Source organism: Oreochromis niloticus, linkage group LG11, assembly GCF_001858045.2.
Source record: "Oreochromis niloticus isolate F11D_XX linkage group LG11, O_niloticus_UMD_NMBU, whole genome shotgun sequence".
Taxonomy (NCBI): domain Eukaryota; kingdom Metazoa; phylum Chordata; class Actinopteri; order Cichliformes; family Cichlidae; genus Oreochromis; species Oreochromis niloticus.
In genome coordinates this window covers 32,554,938-32,570,303 of record NC_031976.2, presented here as the reverse complement: position 1 = coordinate 32,570,303, position 15,366 = coordinate 32,554,938, and the positions used below count along the sequence as shown (strand labels likewise).

The following is a 15,366-nucleotide window of genomic DNA, read 5'->3' as shown; positions in this document are numbered from 1 at the left end:
TTATTATTTTTAAGAACAATATACGCCAGTAATTAAGACAAAAATTATTTTACATTCATTACGTGTAGTCCATAAAAATTGAGGAGAGTAAAAGTGAGAAATGATAAGCGGAACTTTTGACACTGTAGTCGTTCGCCCGCGGTTGCCTAGAGCGGACCAACTTCCTGTCCTCTCAGACGCAATTCGGGAAAAGATACGAGTGCTCCTGTGATTCTTTCTCTGAGACTCTACCTTTATTTTTACAGGTCAGTATCGTCTTAAAAATACAGTGTATGAGGGCTTTGTGCCTTGTTATGGCCCGTCTAGGCGCGGCCAGACCACAACATAAAGGGTGATCCATCCTCGTCCAACCCCAAGCAGCACGTCACACACTTAATATTTTGTGACAGTGATTTATTTACAATGAGTGCAGTTAAACAAAGGAAGGGAGCATATAACTTCAGGGTGAACCCAAGGCCAAAACAACAAACAAAAGATAGCCTATCTCAGGAATAAACACAACTTACCTACTCAAAAGAACTAAACCAAACGACAATCACTTTCCTCCCTACCTAACAGAAACAGGAGAAAACTGATCAAACAAAAAGGCGGTCCACCCCTACATGCTCTTACATTAACCAACATAGTAACAGTGACACAGTGAACGGTCTGCCGGTTGGGTTGGGCCGAGGATGAATGAATGGCAGTCCCTGGTGGTCTCTTCTTATCCGCTGCCTCCCGGTCGTCAGCCAATCGGTGCGAGCCATCCACCCTGGATGCACCAACCACGGAGGAGCACCTGCACACTCAAATTTGCATATGATTACAATCCCAGTCGTAACAGCCTCGTTCTACTTTGGTGTTTACTGAGAGTTATGTTGACACCGCCAATGTAACCTTAAGTGGCGTTTAGTTGAAAGTTACTGAAGCACGGCACCGGAGCGGCAGTAAAGTCGAGCCGCGCAGCCCTAAGTCTCGCAAGATTTACCACGAGTTATCGCGAGAGTTACCGCGAGTTACCGCGAGAGTTCTCATCTCGGAGACAAAGCGACAACTGAAATGCTCCAGGAGTTAATGTGTGCTAGGCTAGGCAAAGTGAACAAGAGACGCCCCAGCAGTTTTTGTATCGCATGATTGGACTTAAACAGAAGCTTATTTTTCAGTCAAAGCAGGCCAACACTGAGATCTCCTATGACACGAGAACCGTCCAGGAAGTTTTCCTTCACACAATCTATCAAGGCCTGGGAGCTAAGTACGCAGACTTGCGACAAAGACTAAGACCTCTCACCTCAAACAACAATGTCACTGATGAAGAGATTCTTAATGAGGTCACAAAGATTATCAGTGATGAAAATGAACACCAGCGAAGGTTAGGCCAAGTCACCCGCCAAAAGAGTGCACAAGCCCAAAGTGCTGAGATTGAAGCAAACGACAAGGTAGCCAAAGAACAATCCTCACCAACAATCAAACAACTTGCCGCCCAAGTAGAGACTCTAACTAACATGGTCGCAGCCTAATTAAACAGCAGGAGGCAAAGCCTTGCCAGCTGTCCCCACAACCACCCTCCAACCCGCTTTTCCAAACCCCAGCCAACCCCAACAGACCTCCTCAAAAGAAATCGTTCCTTTGTCCAAAGTGTACTGAACAGAACTTGCAGGACTGTAGTCATTGCTTTATATGCTGTGAGTCAGGACACCGAACAGTGGGATGGTTAAAGCGGACCAAGACTCAGGGAAACTGGAATCGGTCTCTGTCGAGGGACAGCCAGAGGCCGGCGCAGAATCACAGTCCCAGCCAGTAAGGTCCTCCTCTGCACAGCTCACCACTGAGTGTGCAAGATGTCGCAGTAAGCTAAAAAGAAAGCAGTCAAAGCGAGACCAGAGAAAGCAACAGGTAACCTCTTGCCAAAGTTTTACACCAAACAGCTGTAAAGTCCCCCTAGTTGGAAAGAAAAGCCTCCTCAAGTGTTTGATTGGTGGCTATCCAGTGACAGTGTTATTTGATTCTGGCTCACAAGTGAGTTTAGTGGACAGACAGTGGGTTCAGCGGTTTATTCCTAACTATCAGGTACGACCACTCCAAGAGCTGTTAAATGATGGACTTGAAGTTTATGCGGTTAACGGACAAGCAGTTCCTTATGATGGGTGGGTCGAACTTACAGTCACTCTCGCTGGTCACGAAGATCCCAATCTTACTGTGCAAGCTCCATTCCTTGTCAGTAAGCTGTCACCTCCCTCAGCCCCTCTTGGGAGCGAACGTGCTTGGCGCCCTTATCCAAACACAAGAGTCAGACCGAGAGGCCAGTGCTTTATTGTATAGTCTCCTACGCAAAGCTTTTGGTATAGATGAAGAGCAAGTGATGGCTATGGTAAACTTCATACAAGTACCACAAAGAGCAGGATGTGACCCAGCCACAGTGAGAATTGGGAAGAGCAATGTGACCATCCCTGCTGGAAAAGCAGTCCAAGTGTGGTGCAGAGTACCCCAAAGTTTTGACATTTGTGACCCCCTGGTGCTGTACGAACCCGATGAGAACATTGCCTTGAGACACCTGAGTGTTGGGGAAGGGCTCCTTGAGATCAACAACCCTCAAAGGCCATTTGTTAAGGTCCCCATCTCTAACCACTCCAAACACGAAATAATTCTACCAAAGAGAACAGCCCTGGGTACTATTCAACATGTCGCTAAAGTTATTGAGATAGACCGACCCACAAACACATCAGAGCTGACTCAACCCACACAGAGCCCCATCACCACAGCTGAGGTAAGCGCAGCCACCTCTGTTTCTGAACTGTCCACTGAGTCATGGCTGCCACCAGTTGATCTTAGCCACCTGAGTCTGGATGAACAGGAGTCAGTTGAAAAGGTGCTAAGGGAAGGAGGCGTTCTCTCGTAGCAGCACAGACATAGGCTGTATCCCTTCACTACAAATGGAAATCAGGCTCAAAGATGACACACCAGTCCAGAGGGCCTATGCTTCTATCCCTAAACCTCTCTACAGGGAAGTGAAGGAGTATATTCAAGAGCTGATTGTCAAGGGATGGGTAGTGAAGTCACAGTCGCCGTATGCTGCTCCAGTCATTTGCGTAAGGAAGAAGGATGGGTCTTTACGTTTGTGCATCGATTATCGTCTCTTAAACAACAAGACTGTGCCAGACAGACACCCACTTCCCCGGATCCAGGATCTCACAGACTCGCTAGGTGGTTACAGCTGGTTCTCGATCCTGGATCAGGGTAAAGCTTATCATCAAGGTTTCATTGCAGAAGGCTCAAGGTACCTGACGGCATTCACTACCCCGTGGGGCCTCTACGAATGGGTGAGGATACCCTTTGGACTGTCGAATGCCCCAGCAGCCTTCCAACGGAGCATGGAAGAAATGCTTGACACCCTCCGAGACGAGTGCTGTATCCCTTACCTTGACGACGTGCTTTGTTTTTCCAAGTCGTTTGACGAACATGTCCAAGTGTTACAGAAAGTCCTCCAAGCCCTACAACGGCATGGTGTAAGGCTAAAACCCGAGAAGTGTGAGCCGTTTCGTAAAGAGGTTCGCTATGTCGGCCGATTGGTATCTGCAGATGGAGTAAAGGTGGACCCCAAAGATACCGAGGCAGTACAGGCACTCAAACACAAAAGACCACAGACCGTCGGAGAAGTCAGGCAGCTTTTGGGATTCCTAAGCTATTATCAGACGTATGTGCAGGACTTCTCAGGCATAGCCAAACCGTTGTATGACTTGCTCCAAGTCCCGTCCAACACACTGCCACCAAAGCCCACTAGAGGCAGAGCAAAACACACTCAGCAGCCTTCTCGAGCCCTCATACAGTGGAACAAAGAACACCAAGAAATCCTCGAGCGCTTGATCGACATGCTCACTCAGCCACCAGTGTTAGCGTACCCTGACTTCACCCGCCCTTTTATATTGCACACGGACGCATCCCAGAGAGGCCTTGGTGCTGTCCTATATCAGAACCAACAAGACAAGATGAGAGTGATTGGGTACGGGTCTCGCACGCTCACACCTTCTGAACAAAACTACCACTTGCACAGTGGAAAACTAGAGTTTCTCGCCCTCAAGTGGGCAGTTTGTGACAAGTTTAAGGATTACCTCTACTATGCTCCACATTTCACCATTTTTACAGATAACAATCCCTTGACATATGTCCTCAGCACAGCAAAGCTCAACGCAGTCGGACACCGTTGGGTCGGACAATTGGCAGATTTCCACTTCGACATCAAATACCGGCCAGGAAAAGTAAACATTGATGCAGATGTGCTGTCACGTTGCCCACTTGACATTGAGAGGTTCATGGAAGAGTGCTCAGAGGAACTGTTGGAGGAAGCCGTATGTGCAGTTTGGGAAGGGAGCAGAAGAGCGAAGCAAGGAGACATAGCATGGATTGCAGCCCTTAGCCTCACCACACCAAACCTACCCGTCAAAGAACCCCTACAGTCAATCAGTCATGACCAACTTGTACAATCGCAGAGAGCAGATCCAGCAATCGGGAAAGTCATTGACATGGTAGAGAAGGACATAAGACCAATGGAAGATGACAAGGCTGACACTAACACAAAGAGGCTGTTGAGAGAGTGGAGTCGGCTGCACATGGAGAATGACCTTCTCTATAGAAAGACTACAGGACGCAAGCAACTGGTCCTACCTACTCTCTACAGACAGGTCGCTCTCACACACCTCCACAACAACATAGGCCATGTCGGCGTGGAGAAAGCCTTGAACCTGGCTCGAGAGCGGTTCTATTGGCCTTTCATGAAGTGAGAAATTGAAGAGTACGTCACAAGGAAGTGTCAGTGCATCAAGCAGAAGAAGCCAACTACGCACGAGAGAGCACCCATGGGTAGCATAACATCCAGCTTCCCTCTTGAGCTCGTTTGCATTGACTTCCTGCACTTAGAGTTGTAAAGGTGGGTTTGAATATATACTGGTTGTTGTGGACCATTTTACCAGGTTTGCACAAGCGTATCCCACCAAGAATAAGGCCGCAAAGACCGCAGCAGACTGCCTCTTCAACGACTACATTCCCAAATTCGGCTACCCCTCCAAACTCCACCACGACCAGGGTCGCGAGTTCGAGAATGAGTTATTCAAGTCCCTAAGAGAACTCGCAGGCGCTGGTCACTCAAGGACATCCCCCTACCATCCCCAATGCAACCCTACTGAAAGACTGAATCGCACCCTGTTACAGATGCTGCGTACACTGGGAGAAAAGGAGAAACAAAATTGGAAGGAACATCTACCCCATGTTATCCATGCTTACAACTGTACCAAGCATGAATCTACTGGCTTCTCTCCGTACTACCTCTTGTATGGTCGACACCCTCGTCTTCCAGTGGACCTTCTCTTTGGTCTCATGGCAGAAAACAACACTGAGACACCACATGGGTATGCAGAAAGATGGAAAGGGAAGATGACGGAAGCATACCGCATTGCAAATGCAAACAGTCAACAGTCAAGTTCCAAAGGCAAAGCAAACTATGACAAAAGGTGCAAAGGAGTAATGCTACAGACAGGAGACCGAGTACTGGTACGAAACCTGAGTGAAAGGGGGGGCCCTGGCAAACTGAGACCCTACTGGGAGCAAACGGTCTACATTGTGAGGGAGCAAGTGTGTGACAACCCCGTCTACAAAGTGAGTCCAGAGGCGGGAGGCCGTCCTGTTCGCACCTTGCACAGGAAATTGTTGTTGCAAGTAAACGACTTGCCAGTGGACATTATCCAAGTCAGGCTACAAGACCACACAAGAGAAACAAGAAGTCCACCGGAAGACCAATGACACCAGAGCCGAACCCTGACACAACTGACTCGGAAGAGGGTGAGCCACTCTACTGGCTTGGTGTACCCAGATATTCTCGAGAGGGCCATTCTCCAGTCACACCAGTTCCAAGTGGAGCGCAACGGAGCTCCGGTCCAAGTGAACTAGGACAAGTCTTAAGGGCTCGTGTCCAACCTGGAAAAAAAAGTGACATGGTTCCAGAAGAGGATCTAATCGTGCTAAGAGACCCAGACCTACCTCAGCTGAGTGACAATCAGGAGATGCCTCAGGTTCAAGAAGAAGTTGACGTCACTGAGTCCAGCCCTGATCCAATAGAGGTTCCTGACCCAGAGCCGGAACCCAGGGTGGAGCCAACGGATGACATCCATCCAGAACCACCGCCTCATCTTAGGCAGTCCAACAGGCAGAGACGTCCCACCACATTCTTCACCTACCCGTCCTTGGGTCAACCAGCCTATCAGGCTCATCCTGCGGTGAACACCATCAACATCCAGCCTTCGCCATATCCTTCCCTGTACTACCCTCCTCTCTACTCCCAGCCCCTCCACCCCTCTCCCCTTACCCTTAGCCCTTACTTACCGGTTTCATATGTTGTTCCTTGCTATTGAATCGAACAGAAATCTCAAGAAAGAGGATGCCTGAAGGTTAAGGACACCTGGGCAAGAGGAATATTCCAGGGACTTTTGTAAAGAGACTTTATTGGTTTAAAGGGGTTTTTTTTATAATTCAAGTTAAGTGTCAGGAGCCACTTTTGCTGTTGGGGAGCGTGTGGTGAACACAAATGTGCTACCACATTTTAGTAAATTTTATTATTTTTAAGAAAAATATACGCCAGTAATTAAGACTATTATTTTACATTCATCACGTGTAGTCCATAAAAACTGAGGAGAGTAAAAGTGAGAAATGATAAGTGGAACTTTTGACACTGTAGTCGTTCGCCTGCGGTTGCCTAGAGTGGACCAACTTCCTGTCCTATCAGACGCAATTCGGGAAAAGATACGAGTGCTCCTGTGATTCTTTCTCTGAGACTCTACCATTATTTTTACAGGTCAGTATTGTCTTAAAAATACAATGTATGAGGGCTTTGTGCCTCGTTCTACTTCGGTGTTTACTGAGAGTTATGTTGACACCGCCGATGTAACCTTAAGTGGGGTTTAGTTGAAAGTTACTGAAGCATGGCATCGCAGCAGCGGTAAAGCCGAGCCGCGCAGCCCCAAGTCTCGCGAGATTTACCACGAGAGTTACCGCGAGAGTTCGCCAGCCCGCGGGATGTATTTAAACTTAGTAGACTCCATTTAACAATCAAATATGTGTGTGTGTTGCTCCGATTTAACTGTAAAGGCCCTGACATCAGATTATTCGAGTTTAAAATATCTCATATATACTTTATGGTTCAAGTATTGTGGAAATGTTAAGACTAAGCTAAGAATGCATGTACATTTATGTTGTTACATTGCAAAGTAATACATTCAGGTGTGTTTTGTCTAATCTAGTAAGATTTATGAACTTATATCAGATTTGTGGATAAGCTAATTTGAGTTTGCCCTATGTGTGAGAAAGAGCAATAAGACGTTTAAGGCATTGTATGGTATCTGCACTGCTGATGTAAATGCGTGAAGGAATAGTGTAATTAACAGTGTAAACTGGAGAAATGTAATAACCATCCATCCATCCATCCATCTTCGTCCGCTTTATCCGAGGCCGGGTCGCGGGGGCAGTAGCCTAAGCAGGGAAGCCCAGACCTCCCTCTCCCCAGCCACCTCCTCCAGCTTATCCGGAGGAACACCAAGGTGCTCCCAGGCCAGCCGAGAGATGTAATCTCTCCAGCGTGTCCTGGGTCTGCCCCGGGGCCTCCTCCCGTTGGGACATGCCCGGAACACCTCACCCAGGAGGTGCCCAGGAGGCATCCTTGTCAGATGCCCGAACCACCTCAACTGGCTCCTTTCGATGTGGAGGAGCAGCGGCTCTACTCTGAGCCCCTCCTGGATGGCTGAACTTCTCACCCTATCTCTAAGGGAGAGGCCAGCCACCCTTCGGAGGAAGCTCATTTCTGCCGCTTGTATCTGCGATCTCGTTCTTTCGGTCACTACCCACAGCTCGTGGCCATAGGTGAGGGTAGGGACGTAGATCGACCGGTAAATTGAGAGCTTCGCTTTTACACTTAGCTCCCTCTTCACCACGACGGACCGATGCAGGGTCCGCATCACTGCAGCCGCAGCACCAATCTGTCTGTCGATCTCCGGCTCCCTTCTCCCATCACTCGCGAACAAGACCCCGAGATACTTGAACTCCTCCACTTGGGGCAGGAACTCATCCCCGACCCGGAGTGGGCACTCCACCCTTTTCCGGCTGAGAACCATGGCCTCAGATTTGGAGGTGCTGATCCTCATTCCCGCTGCTTCACACTCGGCTGCGAACCGTTCCAGTGTGAGCTGGAGGCCTTCACCCGATGAAGCCAACAGAACCACATCATCCGCAAAAAGCAGAGATGAGATTCTGAGGCCACCGAAGTGAAAGCCCTCCGCCACTTGGCTGCGCCTAGAAATCCTGTCCATAAAAATTATGAACAGAACCGGTGTAATAACCATAGATACATATATTTGCCAAATGCCTTTTATTCACCTTTTACAGTTATTGAGGATATCTGACAAGTGAATGCACTGAATGTAAATTATATTTGTTGATCTGAAATAAGAGACGCAATTCTGGAAAAGATACAAGTGCTCCTGTGATTCTTTCTCTGAGACTCTACCTTTATTTTTACAGATTTGTATTATTTTTGTTATTGTGGTCTTCGCACCTGGGACCCGTAACATACACATCCTGGACAGGGAGGAACTGTCATGGTCCGGGGTGTGCCCCTGGAATTTTCCATCAGGCTCCTGAGCCTACCTGGTATCTGCCCCGGGCAGGGCCACCTCCTCCTCCAGTTCCTCACACCTGGAGCCGATTGCAGGCAATCAAGCCAGAGTGATTTAAGCCTCACGCTGATGTTCGTTCACCGCCAGCTTGTCATCAACCCTTGTTAGTAGCCAGCTCTCATGTTTCAAGCTCTCGTTGTGCTTTACCTTGCTAACCTTACTTTCTTGTGCTACAGTTCCTGGACTCACCTTGTCTCAGACCTCCAGCTTATGCTCCTCTCTTGGACTCAGGATACCAAACCACCATTTTGGAATTCACTCTCTGCCTCACCTGCCTGCCCTCCTGCCACCACACTCCATCAGGAACCTCCAGATCTCAGGTCAGCCTTTCCACACCACTCAGCTCAGCCCAGATTCACGTCACCCCCATCTCATCGCTTTTTTTCTCCTCCTGCAAGTAAGAATAGTTACATAATATACTTCCCAACTTCAGAGCTCCACTCCAATACTTCCCTAACTCCTCCCTCCTCAGTGTGACTGCTAACTGCCCTGTTCCAGTCTGCGTCTCAGTTCCCATTTCCCCTCTAGAACCACTTACCCTGAGCCACATTACCCAGGCCACACCACATCAAGTTCTAAGTTTCATTGCTTTTTGTCCTTGCCACGTTTTCAAGTCTAAGTCTAACCAATAAATACACTGTAAAACCACCTTCTGTCTCTGTTCTGGGTTTCTGCATGTGAGTCCAGTTTTGGTACTGACCTCTTGATCCCATGACAGAAACGCTGGTTTGAGCGGGGAGTCAAGTAGGCCATTTATATAAAATAGGGAAAGGCCATCTCTGAATCGACGAGGGGGACTAAGGGTACATCTTTTGTGATCATACAATGCTGTGATTCCAGCCATTCCCATCCAATCTGTGAATGGTACTTATGGCCACTTATCAATGGTCATGACAATTTGCATATGACTGATCAAGGACCTGACCTCACAGCCCATTGTTCCTTAAGTGGGCTGGTTTCAGTCGTGCTAATGTACTGTTTTATAAGGTTGGAGAAACCTGGAGTCAGCTGGGACTGAAGTCACTTGGATGAGTGGTTAAACGTTTCTCTCACTGAAAATGCTACATCCACATGAACAGAATCAACTTTTTGGGATTTACTTACCTGGATGATTGAGCATGCATCTAGACATAATATGGCTGAGACACACTCAAGGAGAGCATGATCCCCTCTCTTCAGAAACTGGGCCACTGGACAGTATTCCAACATAACAACCCCAAACACACCTCCAAAAAGACCAGTGCCTTGCTAAATAAACTGAGGGTAAAGGTACTTGACTTGCCAAGCATGTCTCCAGACTTAAACCCTATTGACCATCTGTGGGGCATCCTCAAATGGAAGGTGGAGGAGCGCAGGGTCTCCAACATCCACCAGCTCCATGATGTCATCATGGAGGAGTGGAAGAGGATTCCAATGGCAACCTGTGAAGCTCTAGTGAACTCCATGCCCAACAGAGTTGAGGCAGTGTTGAAAAATAATCATTGCCACACAAAATATTGACACTTTGGGCACAGTTTGGACATTTTCACTTAGGGGTGCACTCGCTTTGTATGCCAGTGGTTTAGACATTAATGGCTTTATGTTGAGTTATTTCGAGGCGACAGTAAATTTATACTGTTATACAAGCTGTACACTGACTACTTTACATTGTATCAATGTTATCCCATGAAAAGATATATTAAAATATTAACAAAAATGTGAGTGGTGTACTCACTTTTGTGAGATACTGTAGATTCAAAGTGACAAACCTCACTATGGTCATGTTTACACTATTGAATGTTTACTAAAGAGGTGTGTGGCTGTATGTTGGTGTGTATATGGTTGTGTATGTCTGTGTATATTGATGTGTGTTTTTGGTATGGCTGTATGACTTCTGTATGTTTATGTGGTAAATTGCAGCACTGAAGACACAGCATAAATTATGCTGAATACAGAAGAAGACGAGAAGAGATGTCAAAGATGACAAGGGGAATATGTCTGTGAAGGTTCTCAGTCATCCAGGTCATCGTAGTCAAAGGAGTTTGCAAAGAAAAGCGTCTGGACTTCTTTAAGTTGCTTGAAGACGTTTCACCTCTCATCCGGCTCTTTTAAAGGGAGAGTACCCAGCCACTGGTACAGATATGTAGACAACACCTGGGTCAAAATCAAGACACAAGAAGTGGATTCCTTCACTGCGCACATTAACGCTGTGGATAAAAACATCAAGTTCACCAGAGAAGACACAAAGGATAACTGCTTGCCTTTCCTGGACTGCGCCGTGCACATTGAAGAGAATGGCAACCTCAACATTGAAGTTTACCGGAAGCCCACACACACAGACCAGTACCTCCTCTTTGACTCCCATCACCCTCTGGAACACAAACTTGGAGTAATTAGGACCCTACACCACCGGGCAGAACATGTTCCCTCTAAGCCTGAGGGAAAAAAGAAGGAACACACACATGTAAAGGAAGCACTGAAAACATGCGGTTATCCTAACTGGGCGTTCATAAAGTCAGCAAAGATGCACAGAAAAGAAGATCAGACACCAGCGAGGGAGGATAAGAAAGACAGACGCAACAACGTTGTCATCCCCTATGTAGCCGGTGTATCAGAGAAACTCAGGAGAGTTTTCTCCAAGCACGACATCCCAGTGTACTTCAGACCCAGCAACACACTCAGACACAAACTGGTTCACCCGAAAGACAAAACTCCGAAACACAGACTGAACAACGTGGTGTATGCGGTACAGTGCAGCGAGGAATGCCCAGACCTCTACATTGGAGAGACCAAACAGCCACTTCACAAGCGTATGGCACAACATAGAAGAGCCACCTCCACAGGACAAGACTCAGCAGTCCATCTGCATCTTAAGGATAAAGGACACTCTTTCGAGGATGCCAATGTTCACATTTTGGACAGAGAGGACAGATGGTTTGAAAGAGGAGTGAAAGAGGCCATCTATGTCCACTGTGAGCGACCATCTTTGAACAGAGGCGGTGGTTTACGACACCAACTGTCTGCCATCTATAATCCAGTTTTGAGTTCCCTCCCCAGACGCCTTAACGCCCAATCACATCCTGGGCCATCTGACCTCAGGAATTCACATGACAAGGTGGGGCCAGGTTTCACAATGAGCTCACCCGAAACCCTGGCTGATTAGGTCCCACACCCGCTTTCACACCTTGGCGCATGTGATTAGAGGATCACCAGGGGGTCCTTTGTCCCTCTTTGGGGGGATTCTCCCACTGGGTTTAAATCTGGGACTCTCGGCCATTTGACCTTAGAACTGAAGAAGCTTCTCGGATGAGAGGTGAAACGTCTTCAAGCAACTTAAAGAAGTCCAGACGCTTTTCTTTGCAAACTCCTTTGACGACAAGGGGAATAAGGTAGTGCAGCCACCCAAGAACCATTTTGAGTGACTTAAAAAAAAAACATTAAGAAAAATAACAAGAACAAAATCGGCATTATTTCTTCACCTGACTCGGCACAGCCATGGCGCGATGTTAGTGATGACAAGTTGGGAGCCTCCTTGGATAAACTTCTTTTGGATTGGGAACAGGACCTTGCGTTGCACCAGGATCTCTTTGGGAAACCAGTCGTTGACACTGAAGTCTGTTCCTCCCAGCTCCCAGCCACAGTTCTTTACCAGCTCTTTTTGTTTGAAGTGTTCAAGTTTAGCCACAATCGGTCTGTGTCTGCATGCATCAGCTCGTCAACCTCCTGAACAACGGACACGAGGGAAGCTGAAGTTTTTAACTACGTAGTCCAGGGTTTCTGGTGAGTCTGGATGAAATGACTCGCTGTTGTTTTTGGGTCCTCGTCTGCCTTCTCTGGTACTCACGAAAACACCAAGCTGTCCTTCATGTGGTGCTCGATGACAGTTTTAGATTTTTAAAAAAAAAATTCTTCTGAGATCTGGGTCATTCCCTCAGAGAGGGATTTCACAGACTTGAATGTTTTCAGCTGCTGCAGGCTTAACGCCTTATGTAGGATTTTGAGGATGGCCAGGCGTGCGTCAAAGCTGGAAAGGTTTTTTTTTCTTCTTTTTTTTGGATGGCAAAATGTCCACCACGTTGCTGTTGTGTGATGAAGCTGGCTTCGGTGAATCTTTGGGGTGGCTTAGTTTCGAAGATGGTGTTCATTTGCTGCCAGAGGAAGTTCATGCCTTGTTACATGATTTCCCCAAAACAACATGCTCAAAACACTGTCAAAGTCTTCTTTACGGTCCTCCAGAGTGATGAAGTTGGTTGGAATGCAAGTATAAGTCCTGTTGTTGTAGCCTTAAAAGCCTTCAAAGAATAATCTGGCAGAAAAAACATTAGTAGCTAAAATATTTTCCGTGGGGTGCCATGTTCAATGATGCGGAGATTTCACTGTCTCTCACGATACTCCAGCATCGCTCTCTTCACTTACCTGTCGCCCTTCCCCGCTCTGTGTCCCAGCTCTTAATCTAATCAAGCATCTGTGAGATCTGCTGGAGAAACAAGAACCATGGAGGCCCCCCAAATTTTTCAGCAATTAGAGCTACAGTAGCTTGTCTGTAAGATCACACCACATGGGCCAGCCTTCGCTCAACACGTGCTTCAGTGAGTCTTGGCTGCCCAAGACCCATTGCTGGTTTACCACTTTTTCTACCTTGGTCCCCCCTTCATAGATACTGATCACTGCAGACCAGGAACACCTCACAAGAGCTGCCATTGTGGGGTAGCTCTGACCCACTCATCTAACCATCACTATATGGCTCTTGTCAGACTCTCATACACTTACGCTTTTTCCTTTTTCTAACATCAACTTTGAGGACAAAATGTTCACCTGCTCCCTATATCCCACCCACTAACAGGTGATGGAGATAATCTACGTCACACACTTCTATCATAATGGTCATAATTTTATGCCTGATGTGTGTGTTACAAACACAAACACAACATGCAGAACACAAACTAAAGCAGCTAATTGTGCTGACAACTGATCTAAACAGATTATTTTTATCGAACACATGCAGAAACGAGGTGTCTGTTATTCAAAAGTTTTTAATGCATACATTTAACACCACTGTCTACAGACCCGTTAATCATGGTCATGAATATATTATGACTGTCAGTCATATTAGCTTTTGCTCCTTCAGCTTTCATTCAACATTAATTTAAATACACACTTTTCATTTGGATCACCAGATACATTCATGACTCCGGCTTTAAGGTGACTTATGGAGCTTAAGCCTTAAGCAGCAGCCAGATGAAAAAAAATTGAATTTGCATGCTGAAAATGTTGTACTGATGGGGGTTTTTTTGTCTTTTAAATCAAACAAGCACTCCGATAAGGTGGTTGCTTTCTTTGATCAGGCTTGTTTACCTTTACTCAACCTCAAGCTTTTGATAAATGCCTTGATGTTAAAACGCTGAGCAGGTGTCTCTCGAGAACAAGATGTTTGATTGAAAAGAAACCAACGATGAGTGATGACAGCACCATCTGCTGTGGACTGTTTGTCACTCCCACACATGATCTGGAGGTTGGGAAGAAGAATTCACATGACTAATCTGATGTTTTAAAACTAAGTTGAATCTGACAAGCTGCACACCCTCTAGCATTTTTAAGACATTAAAGGAGTCTTACATAAGGCAAAAAAATTACAATGCTTTATTTAATTGAGCAAAGAAAAAAAACACTGTACAATGTTGTGCAAAAAACTGAAACTCAGATGCAAGATTAACAGTCATCAATAAGAACATTTTTTTTAAAAACAAAACAAGTATATATAGTTGCATAGTAACTGATGTGAAACAACAGAAAATAAACATGTGACTAATTTGAAGTTAAGCGAGTTAGTTACTGCAGCACCACGTGAACACATTTTAAGCAAACGCAAACAATATGACTTTATTAAACAGAATCAGTTGTTGTGGAGAACAAAAACATATGGTGAGCACCTTGCCTTGGGTTGTGAATGTTTTACATGACAAAAACCTTTAAGATGAACCTTGAAGGTACTTATAAAATTTTTAAAAAATTAATCAAGCAAAAAATAGTTTTATCTTGAATATATAGAAATCAGTTCTACATAAAGTCATGCACAGTGTTTAAAATGATTAAAATCATGATAATATGGAAATTATTTCAGCAATGACAATGCCAAAAGGTTTTCCATCCATCACTTTGTGCCATCTTGAGCTGGATCAGTTAGCCTTCTTCTTGATGCCGAGCAGCTGAGAGGCGATGCTGTGCAGAGCCCAGTACAGCAGAGAGAGGGAGACAAAGGCCTGGACAAGTTTGACAGAGGTGGTTAGGATCAGAAGACTCGTGTTGATCCGTTTCATTCAAAATGACAACTACAGCAGTTTGTTAAGACTTGTGTTAAGATTACCATTACCACCAACATTACTGGGAGATAAAATTTAATAACAAACAAAAAACTTGCAACTGCAGCACTGTGCTATGAAGATCACAGTAAAATCTGTTCAAACACTGACTAGAATACTACTCTGTAAAACTTCCTGGGCTCACAGTCTGACTTTAAATTTACATAAATGGACATAACGAATGATTTAGGGAGATTATGTCATTGATCAATTTTTTAAAATTATGAATTATTGATATGGTTGCACTTTCAGGCCACAAGACTGCAAAGCTTTTTGCAAAACAACTCCATTGTTGTGATTAATATCATGTAAGACGAAAATGTTTACATTTGATAACT

The 15,366-nt window shown here is 45.9% G+C and overlaps 1 protein-coding gene across 2 annotated transcripts in view; it reads right to left on the bottom strand.

Annotated features, from left to right (window-relative positions):
- Window positions 1-14,286: 14,286 nt before the first annotated feature.
- agmo (alkylglycerol monooxygenase) overlaps window positions 14,287-15,366 on the bottom strand; it is a 49,250-nt gene continuing 48,170 nt past the window's right edge. For both annotated transcript variants that reach the window (XM_003450291.5, XM_005455125.4), the window contains one exon: window positions 14,287-14,929. In XM_003450291.5, the coding sequence (XP_003450339.1) occupies window positions 14,846-14,929 (84 nt within the window). In that variant the 3' untranslated portion in view covers window positions 14,287-14,845. The remainder of the gene's footprint in view (window positions 14,930-15,366) is intronic.